Raw genomic sequence first — 17747 nt, forward strand, 5'->3', positions numbered from 1 at the left:
CTTGGAGGTCTTCTAGTCCAACCCCCTGCCCAGGCAGGAAACCCTACACCACTTCAGACAAATGGTTATCTAATATCTTCTTAAAAATTTCCAGTGTTGGAGCATTCACAACTTCTGCAGGCAAGTTGTTCCACTTATTAATTGTTCTAACTGTCAGGAAATTTCTCCTTAGTTCTAAGTTGCTTCTCTCCTGGATTAGTTTCCATCCATTGCTTCTTGTTCTACCCTCAGGTGCATTGAAGAATAGTTTGACTCCCTCTTTTTTGTGGCAACCCCTGAGATATTGGAACACTGCTATCATGGTTCCCCTAGTCCTTCTTTTCATTAAACTAGACATACCCAATTCCAGCAACCGTTCTTCATATGTTTTAGCCTCCAGTCCCCTAATCATCTTAGTTGCTCTTCTCTGCACTCTTTCTAGAGTCTCAACTCTATAGCTGACACTCATTATGTAAATAATCATTATGTAAATGCACACATAACATCTATGATGGTCATGCCATGTTGAATTTTTGTCAAAAACATTTTCTATATTGCCTTATTATAGTGTGTCACATTACAGTGGTTTGCTGATTTAAAAAATGGAGCAGGGGAATTTGAATTCTAGTTTTGCCTGGGACCCTGAAGCCAACTGGGCTAATCACCCCCTCTCAGCCTTGGGAACAAGGCTATAAACCTCTGTCTAGAAAACTGTATGGACTTCTCCATGTAGTCACTGATTTGAAGGCAAAAAAAAAATATCTTATTTTTCTGCTAACAAATCATCAAGCTAATTTAGCATTAGTGACTTGCACGAAGATCCATGTTTGTAATAAATTAAAGAACTATGATTTAACTTTTTCAGGAAAACAAAAACATTTTTTTCACATTTTCCACTAAATATAAAGCAAATATATTTTCAAGGATTCATCATTAATAATGAGAAAGCAGTAATCATCTGTGCAGATAGCTATTCTTATCCTATTACATCGAACACTAGGAGGCAGTGTGCTCTCGATTTTATCTTTATTAGAAAACCAGTATTGTACTGCCTCCTGCTGGTCAATACATAACCGTACCAGAAAACATTACTGAGGATATACACTGTGGAGGAATAACATGGTTCAGAGTGATGCATGATTCTAATGTAGTCTTGTGATCTATTTCAGTCATAAGGGGAAGCTAATTCCCCCCTATGGGAAGTAATGGCACTGCTTTCAAATTCACCTCTTCGCTGTGAATAAAGTTCCTTCTTTTTTTTAACCACAAAATGATTAAAAGTTTCTATTTCTAGATGTAAACTAAATATAGGACCCTGTATAGACTTTTATTCACACACTTTTAATTTATGAGAAATATAACCTGTCTGGTATTATAAATCGTATCTTAGCATTAATGACTTTAGAGCAATATATATAGCAATTTTCAGTTTTCAGGATGCATATTTTTCTCTCTCAAATTGTAAATAACAAGGTGTACTTGAGCTGCTCCAATTACAAATATGACCTTAGCCATTAAGTAATGATTTTTCTACAGTTATACACAAGGCGGGGAATTCCATCCGATGCTTGATAGCTAACACCTGTGTGAAATTTTATGGTGTCGTTGCTAATTTCTGAAGGGTGTTTTTCCTCCTGGATAAATGTTTCCCAAAACAGTAGCATGCTCAGCTTTGAATACTGGCTTCTTCCCCATTTAAGAATGACGATAAATCAAAGTTGCAGATGATTCTTATGCAATATGCATGTCAGACACTGTTTGAAATCCTCAAATTCCATTCAGTAGGATATATGTTCCTGTGCATACATTTGAGATAAAAATCTGTGGGTTGTGCTCTAAAAAATAAGTGACAATATTAAAAATAATGGGTAGAATCTGAGGAATAAATTGTCTCTTTGCTCTGTCCCTAGTTTTGAATACACCTTGGCTTCAAAGTTGCTTTGTATATCCATGAAGAAAAAGTTATCCGAGAAAAAAGATGCAAGTTCAGAACAAGTTGCACAGATTTTTCAGTCCTGCTCACCTATAAAAAAGGAAAAGAAAAAATAGTTTTCTTCCACAATTATCTTTTCTACCTTTGGTTTGTTGGTTTTATTTTCTTTTTGTTTCTTTTATTGCTCAGCATACGGTGTTGTTTGAAGTAAAACTTTTATGACCTTTCCTACATTAAACCAAGTATTTGATTTATAGTCATATCTCAGAAGTCCACCTGAGGACAGATCATTGCAGAACTGTTAAGAGTTTTTTCTTTTGTCTGGATTTTCTTCTCATTTCTCCATTTTCTTTCTTAAGGGCCTGTTGAAAAATCCAGCCTGCAAGGAAAATAATGGGGAAAAACCATAACTCAGATTAAAAATTACTGCATTAGACACAAAGGAGATAAATGCAAAATCTGAATGCAAAAAAAAAAATTAGACTATGAGCTAATGACAGATTCCAGGTGACACCTTTCCTTGAGTGTCAATCGTTGCAATGCTTCGAAAATTTCTTCAGATGAAACAAAAGGGACAAAAGTCATAAAACCATATTAGGACAAATATAAATTATAAAAAATCCATTAGTTAATTTGGTAATAGATACTAGATTTACTCTGATGGAATTATATAGAATGACATGCATTCTGATTGGAATTAAAAGCATTACTTTTCATAATTGTATTAGTGCCATTTATTTTTGCACCTTGGGATTTCTGATGTCCTGTATCTTTTATTTCTAATATCATTTAATATTCTGTATGGTCAATTACTAAGGCACTATCTTAATTTTCTCTCTTCTGTCTCTCTCCATTTTATTTTATTGATGCAAATTTGATATTATTATCATCATCATTATTATTATTATTATTATTATTATTATTATTATTATTATTATTATTATTATTATTATTATTACCTATGATAAGTGGGTCACTTTGTGGTTACATTAATAGTAATGTAATGAAACAATGAATGAAACTACAGTGTATCTCCTAAGATACTAAGAGATGTTTCAAGTTGTAAAGATCTTATTTTCTTAGCTTTGACAAGACTGCCAACTTATGGACAGATGACTAATAACAGCTGTTTAAACTGTATTAGATTATATCACTGTGCACTATATTTCAAACCCGATGAGAACAATAAATATGAGAACAATAAAGTATTTTTATATGGAACACTGGAAGAAATGAAAATAATTCCCAGTAGAAATTTGCAAATATATATTTATATAAATTGAAAACTGAAAATTAAATAGTTATAAGAACATGAAAAAAGACACATGTGAGAAATAGGATTTAGGAAAAGCCAAGCTTATAAGGAAGTGCAAGTTTAGACTAAAAGTTTCAGAGCATTGTTTTTCTTATTTGGATTATCTTTCCATCCAAACAGATTAATTCCAAGATAACAATACCAATGTGAACAGACACTAACATCCTCCAAAATATTTTGCACATTTTTATAACATTCAGAATCTGCTTGTATAAATATTAATTAATTAACCACCATTTAATAATAATATATACTCCAACTTTGAAAATTATGGCAAATAAAAACTGTTTTCTGAACCACTTTTTTAAAAAATTTATAACACTGCACAATAGCAAGCATTGATATATTTTTTTTATTCACGGATGGCTCATCATTTAAGTGGCATTGCTTAAGCAGGTAATCAGAAAGATTTCCCCCTTCTTGCCTTTGCCAACTCACCAAGATTTCAGAAAAGGAAAATGTGGAAAAATACTTCATACCTTCCATAATGCAAATATAAGCAAGGTAAGAATCAGGAGCCCAGCAAAAACACTCAGCAGAATGACCCATAATGGCACATGGCCAGGAAGAAGCTCCTTTGAGATTTGAATTATTGTCTGAAATACATTAAATCAAAACAAGCATTCATGATTTTTCTAAAATAGAAACTGAGGAATCAAGTTGAATAGAAACTACTTTTTTATTCATTAGAAACTCATTCTTTTGTTATCAAATACAACTTGGGATGGATTCAAAGGTTCCCTTTAGTGAGACAGGACAAATTATTTTTATCCCAACAACTTTCCACTTTTTTTCAAAATCTGCTGCAGATGTTGGATGGGAAACAACCACTGGTTCTGACTCCTAGCTTTTTTTTTATGAATAAAACTGTTTAGGGAACAGTTAAAAAGTGTAAATGTGATCGTACAAATGCTAGTGTTAGGAATATTTGAACTCTGATTCTCTCCCAGTTATGGGATAGTTCTATAAGTGCAAAGATTTTGTTTCTTCTGCAATGTGGTTCTATTCTATAAATAAATACTTGTGTCTTGGAAAGAAAAATGTGATAAGTCATATTATCAACAGTACATCATTAAAGCTCCAATTTTACACCTACATTAAAACTATAATTCTATACCTGCTGATTTGCAAGTTGATACCTACCATACTGTAACTCTTAATCCTAATATAGGATTTAGATATTTCCCAAATAAAAATAAGTTTTATTGTTTGACTGATGGATTAAATTTATATCCTGCCCATCTCACTGTTGAGCAAGGCAATTATATGTCAGTCTTGTTTAATATGATGCATCACATACATAACACATACATGAAAAAGACGGAGCTTCAGTTGTCCAATTAGCTAAACTGACAAAAGATATGGGCTGACATCTTATACATTGTATATCATATGCATTATACCAGTTATACCAGGGGTGAAATGCTCCCGGTTCGGACCGGATCGCCCGATCCAGTAGCGATGGCACCCGGTGGTTCGGAGAACCAGTAGCAAAAATCCCTGCCACCCCCATGCCCAGCTGAGCCACGCAATCATCAGAAACTTTTTTTTTAATTTTTAAAAGCATTTTTTCTACAACCTCTTCAGCCGAAAAAATGCTTTTAAAAAGTAAAAAAAAAAGCCTCTGATGATCCCATGGCTCAGCTGGGATCGTCAGAGGCTTTGAAAAGCATTTTTTTAACAACCTTCGGTGGAAGAGGTTGTAGAAAAAATGGTTTTAAAAGGAAAAAAATAAGTTGGCTACGCTCACATTACCTCCCACCAAGTCCACAGAACTGGTAGTAACAAATTTTACATTTCACCACTGAGTTATACATATCTAAATATTATTTCTACAAGGACACTAACAAATATTTATTTATTAATTTGTAAAATGCCAACAGTTGTATTAAGGTTCAAGTAAAAATACTAATTGAGTTGCAAACAAATATACAGCTTATGATCTGAATGGTTACTTATAAGTAATTTTTCTATAATAGGATTTTCCACTTAATTACCGGCAGATAATTTTTCTGGCTAAACTGGCTTGCAAGTTGAATTTATGATATGCAAAATAACTCTGCTGGAACTCACGTCTATTTTTTCATTTTCTTTCTTCAAGATCATTAATGAGTTTTCACTCCTTAGACTTGCTTTCACAATGAGTTCTACGCTGTGAATTTTTGCCTAGAATAAAATGGAAGTGATAATACTTATTCTTACATTGATGGTTCCAAATTCAAAAGATGATCCAGAGAGGAAAATGCTGCTTTTTGCTTATAAGAAATGTCAGTAGAAGTGCACATAAAGGAATTTGCTGTGATGACAGAATAATTTACTATTACATTCATTTAATGACCGTCATAGGGAAAATAAGCAGCATTTTGGCTTATTAAGGATAATTTAAACTTTAGGATTTAACAGATAATTTAAAATGTAGGATTTTATTTAAACCTTTTCTTCTGGAGGTTGGCACAAGAAAGCCAAAGGAAAAACTATTGGCATCAAAATATTTGCATCCCTTACTGGACACTGCAGTTTGAATTCATCTCAAACTCCACCATAATCCTCAAGGCATGCCAGAGTTGGGAAACAATAATCTGGACTCTACACAAATGTTGCTTACCATCTGGACTCACTTATTGTCCAATGTTTTCAGTTGTCCTTCTCCTACAATCTCATGAGATCAATCTTTGGACCAAAGAACAACAACAAAAAAATGCTTGCAAGTTGAAGCCAATGCTAGAACATGGAGAGATTTTTTTCCTTTCTAATACAGCTTCTAAGGCAATATCTTTGTTGTAAAAATGCTTGCAGGAAACCAGAAACATATGGCTTATAGAGCTGCATATAAAGATTTGATTATGTGTCATCAAGCCATTTTCAACTCCTAGCAACCAAATAGATTTTTCTGCAAGATGATCTGTCCTTAACCTATTCTTCCATGTCTCCCAACAGTCATAACTGAGTCCATCTACTTTGCTGCTGCCAGCCTTCTCTTGCTTTCTAACTTATCCAGCATTAGAACCTTTTCCGGAGAACTGGATCTTCACATAATGTGTCCAAAATAGGATAATTTGAGCCTGGTCATTTGTGCCTTGAGTGAGAACTAGGGGTTGATTTGTTTAATGATCCATTTGGTTGGTATTCTCAGGAGTCTCTTTCTGACGTCAAAGTTCAAAGGCGTCAGTACTTTTTATATCCTGCTTCTTTAAAGTCCAACTTTCATTTCCATGACATGTCACAGGGAATACCATGGCTTACATAATTGTCTTTGTCAGTATAGACACATTAGAGCCAGGGGTGGCCTTCAAAAATTTTAGCAAGGGGTTCTCTGCCTGGTTGCTGGGTGGGCATGACCATGGTGGGCGTGGCCTAGTTGGCCTCCTGCACCATGGTGTGTGGGGGCTTTTTTCCCTCCCCAGGCTCCGGAGGCTTTCCTTGAGCATCCAGGAGGGTGAAAATGGCCTCCCCAGGCTCCAGAGGCCCTCTGGAGGCTGGAAATGGGCCTCCAGTAGGCCTGTTTTTTACCCTCCCTCAGCCTCCGTGCGCACCCTGCACTTACCTGCATCCAAAACAGGCCACATGGGGACTCCTGGGGGGGGGGCAGCCAGGACTGGGATTTGGGGATTCTTCCAAACTGCACAGAATCTTAGCTAGAGGTTCTCCCGAACCCCTGCAAACCCCCAGCAGCCCCCATCTAACCCCTGATTAGAGCATTTCAATATTTTTTCCAAGACCTTCATGGCTGTTCTATCAAATGATAATTTTAGCTGCTTGTTCCTTTATTGTTGATGGTTGATCCTAAAGAGCAGAAGCTTTCCACCACTTCGGTATCTTCATTATCAATTTAAAACTAATGTTGTACCTGCTGTCAAAGCTTGGCATTCTTTATATGCAATTTTTGTTTTATTTTTTCTCTGGTTCTTTGATTTTTAGTCTTATCACACACCTGGATACTGAGGCAACATTCCCTCTTTTCAATGGTATATTCTTCTCATAGCTTTAGTTACCTGGAACATTTCCCTGATGAATCAGTACTCTAATTTTGTTTTAGATCTCCTCTTGGCCCTGCTGGGACAGGGTCCCTTATGATGTCTGTGGAGATTCTCAGTCATCCAGGTCACGGTTGTTCCAAAGGTGCTTTTTCAAGAGGCAACTGGACTTCCTTGTTTTTTTCTTTTGAAGACATTTCGCTTCTCATCCAAGAAGCTTCTTCAGCTCTGACTGACAGCTCAAGTCAGAGCTGAAGAAGCTTCTTGGATGAGAAGTGAAACGTCTTCAAAAGAAAAAAAACAAGAAAGTCCAATTGCCTCTTGTAAAAGGCCCCTTGGGGCTCCCTTATGGTAAAATGGGAAATCCAAGCTGTGATGGAACAAATGGCTACATTTCTGTTTAGGCCAGTCTCTGCTTTCTTTGAATATTAACAACAATATCCTTTACTGAAAAATAGTTAACAGTATCTAGCTAGCCATCACTTTATAAAGACAATTTTGCTCTGGTTTCAAAATAAAGAATCTACCAACATCCATGAAAACTGTTAAGTACTATCAATAATTTTTTTTTAGAGGAAAGAAGGTAATTCTTCTTTTCACTCTACACTTTGTCTTAGTGAAAGGAAATTATTACCTGACATGACAGAAAGAAAAGTCTACAGATTATTGTTTTACAACATTACAGTGCTATACTGTAATGTTTGATTGGCTTCAAACATATGTAGATGGGTGACAGTTTATGTTGCTCATTGCTTTAGCATGAAGAAACAAGGAAAAAAGAGGAGAACTTAACACATTTCTTTTCTTATGTCATAATAGTATACAGGTAGTCCTTGACTTACAACCACAATTGAACCCACATTTTCTGTTGCTAAGCAAGACAGCTGTTAAGTGAATTTTGCCCATTTTATGACCTTTCTTGCCACAGTTGCTAAGTGAATCATTGCAGTTCTTAAGTCTTGCTTCCCCATTGACTTGGCTTGTCAGAAAGTCACAAAAGGATATCAGATGACCTGGGACACTGCAACGGTCATAAATATGACATTTCTTTGATAAATAATACAAATTTTGATCATGTGACCATGGAGATGCTACAACGGGCATAAATTTGAAAACTGGTCATCAGCCATTTTCTTCAGTGCCATTGTAACTTCAAATGGTCACTAAATGAACTGTGGTAAGTTGAGTACTACCTGTAAATGTACACTCTAATTATGAAACTCAATATAGTTTACAGTTTTATCTATTACCATCAAGAATTATTGAGCTAGAATTTCCATATTCCCAGTATGGCTAACATCTGGGAATTCTGAGCATGAATAAAATAAAACTCTGTCAATTCCTGTGCTTCAATCAAATTTGGCCTACAGCAAATACAATAACAATAAAATTACATTAAATTGAATATATATCAAGAAATACAGTTGAATTCAAAAACAGTTCAATCACGATAAAAAACCTGCCCCCTGAACAAATTATGTATTGATAATACAGCATAACACTTCTTTCAGTAGAACCTTCCCAGCCAGTCCCAATAAAGATGAAGTAAGCAGCATGTACCTATAATATGTATGTGATTTTGATATCATTTTAAATTCTTAATAAACATAATAGCTCACTTACCTTTATGAAAGTAGGCTTCCAGAGTCTGAATGAAATATTCACATGAGTTATATTCGAAGGGGCTATAGTGCAATTAATGGATGCACAATCATATCCATCACAATTCTGTATAAAAGACCATAAACACATCTTATTAATATATTTGCAACATATAACTACCCAAAATAGCAAAATTTTAGATAACCTGATACATTCTCCATATCATGCTGAAATAAGTATGAAGTGTCCTGATAATAACAATGGTGACACCATTAAAGTTCAGTCAGTGTTCAAATTGCTCATCATTTTGCCTTCAGGAAGGCCCTCACTGCAGGCTATAATAAATAAAAATCTGTTTAAAAATCTAATAAGGATAATTTAACTAATGTTATTTGTTTAATCAATTTATATGGCTGCACATCTAGTGAATGTGCCTTTGGGGCCCACTTACAACATATTAAAACAATAAGAAGAAATATCAGCAAAGAAGAAAAACTACAATGGTCACTGAGGATAAAGCCAACCAAAACAAATAACAAACACACTCAATGGACCATCTAACCCATGGGTGTCAAACTCGCGGCATCACGATGCTGTCACATGACATATCACAACATTTCCCGTGGAACTGGAGTGGGCATGGCCTGCACATGACGCATCTGGGCCGCGGGCCGCCAGTTTGACACCCCTGATTTAACCCATTGTTTCTCAACCTTAATAATCTTAAAATATTTGTGATTCCCCATGTTGGCTAAGGAATTACAACAGTTGAACTCCAAACATCTTAAAGTTGATGAGGTTGAGAAACACTGATTTAACCTTCCAACCCTAGCCTCCCAATACCCAGGCCTTGGAACACATCCAGGTCTTCAATGCTTTATGAAAGGCCAGCATTGTTGGGCCCACATCAAGGAACACTCCTGTAAATAATCTGACATGAAAGACTTTTTAGGTGACACCAGCATCTTAAATTGAACCCAGAAGCATTGCAACTCAAGAAAAATCGGTGTAATATGGGCATACCAAGATGTGTTCATCACTGCTTACACTATTCATTTGTAGCTTCTGGATGGTCAAGGGCAGTCTTCAAAAATTTACCTGGGAGATGACTAAGGCATGAACAGTACCTCCTTGTCCAGGAAGAGGCACTCTTAATTCCTAGAGTGGATTATTTATTCTGACAGTGAAAATCTCTTGCATTAGCCATGACAGCCTTATTAACAGGCACCTACCAACATTTTATCCACCAACATTTTTATGATATGTAATTGTTCTAATTGATGATTGACTGAAACACCATCATGGACTTTGATGGAAAGTTGTTTTTTAATCTCTTTGTCTGGAGAGATGGTGAAAATCAAATTTCCAAAGTTAAACATTTTAAAAGTCCATGTTGTAGATTTAAAAACATTATTTCCAATTACATTTCTAGCAATAAGAATATTATAGTTGCATATCATTGCTCTTAGCACAAGAAAAATATACATATGATTATATTGCAGGGTCGCGCTGAGGATTTTGTGCAATTCCTGCACGATAAAGTCGCTCGGATTCGGGATGGCTTGGACTCCGACTGGATGAGTCCACGGGAGGAGACGAGGGCAGGTCTTGAGAATGTTATCTGGGAGGAGTTTGATCCTGTGACTCCCGAGGATGTGGACAGGGTTCTGGGTAAGATTAGTGCCGCCACGTGTTTATTGGACCCGTGTCCCTCCTGGTTGGTGCTGGCCTCCCGGGAGGTTACACGAGGCTGGCTCCAGGGGATTATAAGTGCTTCTCTGAGTGAGGGTGCCTTTCCTGCCGCCTTGAAAGAGGCGGTAGTGAGGCCCCTCCTCAAGAAGCCTTCCCTGGACCCGGCTGAATTAGCCAACTATCGTCCAGTCTCCAACCTTCGTTTTGTGGCGAAGGTTGTTGAGAGCGTGGTGGCACGACAACTTCCCCGGCACCTGGATGAAGCTATCTATCTAGACCCGTACCAGTCGGGCTTCAGGCAGGGGTACAGCACTGAAACGGCATTGGTCGCGTTGGTGGATGATCTCTGGAGGGCTCGGGACAGGGGCTGCTCCTCTGTCCTAGTCCTATTAGACCTCTCGGCGGCTTTTGATACCATCGACCATGGTATCATGCTGCAGCGGTTGAGGGGGTTAGGAATAGGGGGCACCGTTTTGCGGTGGTTCTCCTCCTTCCTCTCCGACCGCTCGCAGTTTGTGTTGGCAGGGGGACAGAGGTCGACCTCGAGGCATCTCGCATGGGGAGTGCCACAAGGGTCGGTCCTCTCGCCTCTCCTGTTCAACATTTATGTGAAGCCGCTGGGTGAGATCATCCGTGGTTTCGGGGTGAAGTGTCATCTGTACGCTGACGATACTCAGCTGTACATCTCCACCCCAGACCACCCCAACGATGCCCTTGATGTGATGTCCCGCTGCCTGGAGGCCGTGCGGGCCTGGATGGGGAGGAACAGGCTCAGACTCAACCCCTCCAAGACCGAGTGGCTGTGGCTTCCGGCGCCCCGATATGGTCAGCAGGTGCCATCGCTGACTATTGGGGGTGAATCTTTGCCCCCCACAGAGAGGGCTCGCAATCTGGGTGTCCTCCTGGATGCACGGCTGTCTTTAGAAGAGCATATGACGGCCGTGGCCAGGGGGGCCTTTTATCAGGTTCGCCTGATTCGCCAGTTGCAGCCCTTTCTGGATCGGGACGCCTTGCGCACGGTCACTCACGCCCTTGTCACCTCCCGGTTGGACTATTGTAATGCTCTCTACATGGGGCTCCCCTTGAAGAGCACTCGGAGGCTCCAACTGGTCCAGAATGCGGGCCGCGCGGGTGGTTATGGGTGCAACCCGTTGTGCCCATGTGACACCCCTCCTGCGCGAGCTGCACTGGCTCCCAGTGGTCTTCCGGGTGCGATTCAAGGTGTTGGTTACCACCTTTAAAGCGCTCCATGGCATAGGACCCGGGTACCTTCGAGACCGACTTCTGCCACCAATAGCCTCCCACCGACCAGTTCGCTCCCACAGAGAGGGTCTCCTCCGGGTGCCATCAGCCAAGTTATGTCGGCTGGCGACACCCAGGGGGAGGGCCTTCTCTGTGGGAGCTCCAGCCCTGTGGAATGAATTGCCCCCCGAAATACGAAAGATTTCCGACCTCCGGGTGTTTCGCTGCGCTCTGAAGACCCTGTTGTTCCGCCAGGCAGGGCTATTAACATAATGTTTTAAATTGGGGTATTTTAAATTTCTGGGATTTTAATTGGAGCCTAATTATTTAATGATTTTAAATTTTAATTGTTGTCGTGTTTTTTGTGTTTTTAAATAGGCTGTACACCGCCCTGAGTCCTTCGGGAGAAGGGCGGTATAGAAATAAAATTATTATTATTATTATTATTATATTCATATGATCACAATTCAACCCCAATTTAATATTATACACTAAAATGTAGTATTAACTCCCCCCCCAAAAAAAACCCCACATAAAATCAGGTATACATACTATGTTAGGATCCTTTAGAGGTTCTTGTATTCTTGATGTTGTGAATGGTTTGCCCATATCAATCTTAAACAAATCACTTGGGTGGCTGGATTGGCATTTTGCATTCTATCACAAAAAGAAAAAATGTAATGTTTTAAATATCTTGCAATAATTTTAACAGAGGACTCCAAGTCTTTCCCCAAAGATAACATCCCTTGACTATTTTCTGGCTAGAATGCTTTAACTGCTAGAAAAAGGATGATTGTCACCAAAGTCACTGCCCTCCATCTGTTCTCAGAGTCACTTTTCCTAATGAGTCAGAAAACTACTCAACTTTCTGAAGAAACACAGGAGCTGTGTGAGAGAGCAAATCACTAGTTTCCTCTACCTTCATTCTTCCAGATCAGAGTACAGTAGAACCTCTGGTCACGAATGCTTCTGACCACAACCAAATCGTTTTCCAGCCAAAAAATTCATGATTTTTTTTTGGGTGGCCGATTTCCCCTTTTGCACCATTTTTTTTGTAAGCGTCAAATTTCCAAAATTAGATTCAGGTCACGACCAAATTGGGTTGTGACCAAAGTTATGGAATAAATTATGGTCGTGAGCAGAGGTTCTACTGTATACAAATTTTTAACCTCTGCTACTAGTTTTGGGCTACTTTAGCAATTATTGTTTTATTTTAGCATTACAATTTCTCATGCTTATATATTTAATTTTGCAATTAATGTGAAAGATTTATATAAAGTATACAAAAGTATATATTGAGCATAATATGTAACTTTAAAACACAGTTTAACACTTGGCCAAAACTAAAATATATCAGAAATATTTCATTTTTTGTTATCATTGTGATTATTTATTGTTACATTCATACAATTTCTTTTCTTGGAGTTGACATTTGTATACAATAAGGGATGTCCTTTATTTTTTTATCACTGTTAAGTAGTTTGGGCTGAAAGGCAATGACTGAGCCTGTTATCCAGTGAGCTCCGTGTTTAAAACGGGAGTGAATCTGGGTTCCTTATGTGCCAAGTTGGCATCTTCATTACTATATCTTTTTTGGCTCTCTCAAATGCCCAAGTGGGTTTATATTCATATTTCCTCAATTCAATGTCTAATTATTATAGCAAAACTCCTTACTTGGTTTGAGACCAAGACCCCAGCATTCAAGACCTGAGGTGAGTGCCCATTTTTGCCTAGCTCATGCTCACCTTGCATGTTCAAAAGCATGCAAATGTGAGTAGATAAATAGGTACTACTTCGGTGGGAAGATAACAGCACTCCATGACATCATGCTGGCCACATGACCATGGAAATGTCTTTGGATAATGCTGGCTCATGCCCTTGAATCGAAGATGAGTGCCGCCCCTTATAGTTGGCAATGACTAGTTGTTAAATAGGAGTACAATCCACAGGGATTTCTTTCTTTTCCTTCCTTCCTTGGTACCCTCCAGGTATATTGGATTATATCTCTACTTATCCCAGATATGACACCCATAATTCCCAATCAGTAGGATCAGCAGATCTCTTTTCTTGCAGTGATGGTAGTTTGACATAACTGGATGGGGTCAGTTTGTAGAAACCTCTTTGATGTGATAAACCATGCTTGAAACCCAAGGCTCCAAACAATGATTTGTATCATGGCACACTACTTTGTTTTCCATGGTTATGTCTTATTGATATAGATAATGTATCTCTTTGGATTTAGATTATATAGAGATCAGACAAATTGTTTTCTTAAATTATAACATTAGATAAATCAGAGATTATTTTAGAAGATAATTCCAGAGAGCATTTCTAATTTATCTAATTTATTATGACAGCCAAGTAGAGTCCATTTCCCCCCTTATAAATACCAATGGAAAGAAACAGATGGAACATTTACTCATTGAAGGACCCGTGTTGTGGAAATCAAAGTCTAATTTTGAACTGCAGAGCAGTGTTAGTTCATTTATTGCCGATTTACCTCTGAATATGATATCCTGGTGAAGTAAAGGATTTGATTTTCATCTGAAATATTTTTTGGAAATGAGATTTGCAGTGCAAGCTGTGGCTGTAAGAAATGTTCTCCTTTCTCAATCTATAAAGATGAATGAAAGGCTAATTAAAATAAAAATAAAAATAAATGTTTTCCCTGTTGTTAACAGGTGCTACAGTCACTACTAAACAAATAACACAGTGTACAATTTTATTTCATAGCAGTAGATCTCTACCTTACCAAATTTGCATGCAAGGAAAATAATTATTTAAACATTATCTTAGAAACCAAAAGTCTATAAATTAAACTAGAACATATCCCTAAGGTAAAGAAAATAAATGATCTGTGGTATATTTCCAGTGGCCATGTTATACCACACTGACACAACAACTTGTTTTGGTCTGTGGTTTGTTGTAAATATGTTTAAGCTTCTTACTATGGTAATTCCTTGCCAACATGGGTTCAAGGGAAAAAATGAAGAATAAGAATAAGTGGCATTTATGTTTCAGAAAAGTGTCTATAACTGGAAAATGTTTATAGTTGAATGGATGAATTGTAGCTGTATCAAACCATAGTATTGAGCTCCTGCCAGAAGTGTGAATTTGTTTCTCCCCTCTGTAACAATATACACCCATCCCAAATCTGTCCTGAAAGTCTGGGTATCCTTTGGAGCAGATTTTTGGAGATGTGCAGGGGAAAATAAACAGGATAGTAAAAATTGGTGAGGTGACCAGAAGCTCCATTTGCAGAAAGTTCTGTCTAGTTCATAGAAAATGTTACAAACTGGCATAATAAAAATTTACCTGATTAAAAAAAAATACAGCACATAAATGTTATTTTTCAAAGTCCGCAACCAGAAAAAATGGCATTGTCTCTTACCAAGTAGTTTATATTAATTTCTTCTCCAATATTGTCAGTAGAATTAATGATTGCAGGTATTGTATCATTTGCAGCAATGATAATGTGATGCGAACTAGCTTCTCTTAAAAAGAAATAAAATAATGTTCAGTGATTTGGAATCACAAAATAGTCACACATGTCTCATTTCAGTCATCCATACAAAATAAAATAAAATGAAACAATATGTTTCAATATCTTGTTCATGAAATTATGGGTTTAATAAACCTGAGATTTTTTTCTGAACAGTGCATGATTTTTCCTATGCAATTTATACAGTATGAAATTGTTAATCCATTTTAAACTAACTAGTGAAACACAACAGTCTAATACCATTCTATTTAAATACCAGTTTTTCCCCAGATTAATCAGAGGTAAAACATTGATTAATTGAATATGTTTTCAGTGATGGAACAAGCCAGATAATATAGCATGCAATTTTTGTCATATATAAGATGTGGAACAGTTTAGTTGCTCTATTTACTTATGAAACAGTGCTACTACATGACTCTCTTGTTTTGGGAGGAAGAGACTATCTATCAACAGAACAGAAAAAAAACCATGGATGATCAGTATAAAAAAACCGATAAAATCTAGTTATACCTTTTAAATATTAATCCACTTTCATATTTTATTGGAATTGAAATAGTTCCTCTGTTGTCTCCAAGAGTCTCATCAAGTTCATCACTATCACTAAAACAAAATATATTTTAAAAGTTGCTTTAAACCACAACCTATTTTAACCAACAAGCTACGATACTCAAAACAACAACCCATGTTTTGCCTTATTGTTACATTATAAAATTATTTAATGTTTACATGTAAAGAAAAGAACACTTGAAGTGGAAAAATGTGTAACCTAGAGTCAACTTAATTGCTGAGAGGAAAGTTCAGATTTAAAATAGCCTATTAAGTATGGAATCCAAAAGAAATGCTTTTGGTGCAACAATTAATTAATATCTATGCTGGTTTATCAAGATTTGTAGATGTAATCAGCAACTTAAGAAATAGTGACCAACGAAATTTAATGACAACTTAAGAATGTCAGCAGTCAATCAAATCATAGGATCACTGCAAAATACTGGTATCAATAAAACATTAACTCATATAAAGAAGCAAGGAAATATTTATTGATGTTAGAGCAGTAGCACCAGCACTTAGACTTATATACCACTTCACAGTGCTTTACAGCACTCTCTGAGCAGTTTACAATGTCAGCCTTTTGCCCTCAACAATCTGGGTCCTCATTTTACTGACCTTGGAAGGATGGAAGGCTGAGTCTACCTTGAACTGGTCAGGATCAAACTCTTGACTATGGGCAGAGTTAGTCTTCAATATTGCATGATAATCATTGCACCACTACCAACATGCTGTCAGGATTCCCCCCCCCAATTCAAGACCTTTAAACTTTTATTACACTATAAATGGACAGAGTATTCTACCCTTTGAATTTCTTTATCAGATAGAAATCTTTTTTTCCTTTCACATTTCCTTTCTTTATTAAGTTTTCTTAATTCTACCCAAAGTCAAAAACCGCATAAGAACATTGAACCTTCCACTAAAGGAGTAGATAATGAATCTGATTTAAGATTTAATAGTTTGGATGCTTAAATATGCTTATGCTATAAATGGAATTTACAAATGCTGGAGCTCCATTCAATTTTTCTGATTTGAATTAATATAAGATTTGCCATTGGTTAAGCTTTCATTAGTTTCAAATTTACCCTTTATTAATCCTTTTAACCACTTACATTACCATTGCTTTAGGTATTATTTTACTATATTGTCATTCATTCTTTTATTACATTTTAATCATTCAATGAAATTTATTATTTGATTTCACTCTTTTATATATCACCATTTAGCCTTTTATTCCAACAAATTATAGACCAATTTTCCTTTTGTGCAATCTTGATTCAGTGGAAACCCTCCATAAATTCACTGGGGGAACCCAAAATAAAGAGAGTGGACCCCAATTCAATCTAAAGTTGTGTAGATATTGATGGAACCAACCTTGTAACAGAAAAGTGAATTGTTGTATTTTCCAGGAGGTGGGACACATTGAATTGGAATGCTATTTCAAAGAAAATCTAAATGAAAAGAAAGTGCATAAAATGTCAGTGTTTATAATTAAATAAAATAAAACTGCAATTATATTTTCAACAAAAATTGAATACAATTCATCATTACATTTCCTCTTAGTAAAAGAAATGTTTTATTTTTATCTACACTGAGCAATTTATTTATTTATTTATTTGTCAGATTTATATGCCGCCCTTCTCCCGTAGGACTCGGGGCGGCTCACAACAATAAAACAACCCGACAAATGATAAAAATTAAATGTCAGTGTTTAAATAAATAGCAATAAAATGAAGATGAGGTTGTAAAGTCTGAGAGAGGTCCCTAGTGTACACATACCCACACACGTTGTGAAGTTGTCATGCACATTTGGACTAATGATTCTATATAAATATATTTATATAAAATTAATATAAAATCTGTGCATATGAAAACAAAAGGCAAAAAGGCTGTGAATGACAAAATAATCCTATTGCTACAATTCATTTGACATTTTTGTTTTAATTTAGAAATATAACTTGT

The 17747-nt window shown here is 36.7% G+C and overlaps 1 protein-coding gene across 1 annotated transcript in view; it reads right to left on the minus strand.

Annotated features, from left to right (window-relative positions):
* Nucleotides 1–2232: 2232 nt before the first annotated feature.
* ITGA1 (integrin subunit alpha 1) overlaps nt 2233–17747 on the minus strand; it is an 89790-nt gene continuing 74275 nt past the window's right edge. Inside the window, exons 22-30 of the mRNA XM_070935898.1 lie at nt 17160–17236; nt 15750–15839; nt 15129–15231; nt 14238–14351; nt 12290–12394; nt 8825–8929; nt 5301–5393; nt 3707–3823; nt 2233–2291 (exon numbers count right to left, since the gene is read on the minus strand). Of these exons, the coding sequence (XP_070791999.1) occupies nt 2247–2291; nt 3707–3823; nt 5301–5393; nt 8825–8929; nt 12290–12394; nt 14238–14351; nt 15129–15231; nt 15750–15839; nt 17160–17236 (849 nt within the window). The 3' untranslated portion in view covers nt 2233–2246. The remainder of the gene's footprint in view (nt 2292–3706; nt 3824–5300; nt 5394–8824; nt 8930–12289; nt 12395–14237; nt 14352–15128; nt 15232–15749; nt 15840–17159; nt 17237–17747) is intronic.

This window comes from Pituophis catenifer, unplaced genomic scaffold, assembly GCF_029215685.1.
Source record: "Pituophis catenifer annectens isolate HBS135680 unplaced genomic scaffold, rPitCat1.0.hap2 SCAF_2, whole genome shotgun sequence".
In the NCBI taxonomy this organism is placed as follows: Eukaryota; Metazoa; Chordata; class Lepidosauria; order Squamata; family Colubridae; genus Pituophis; species Pituophis catenifer.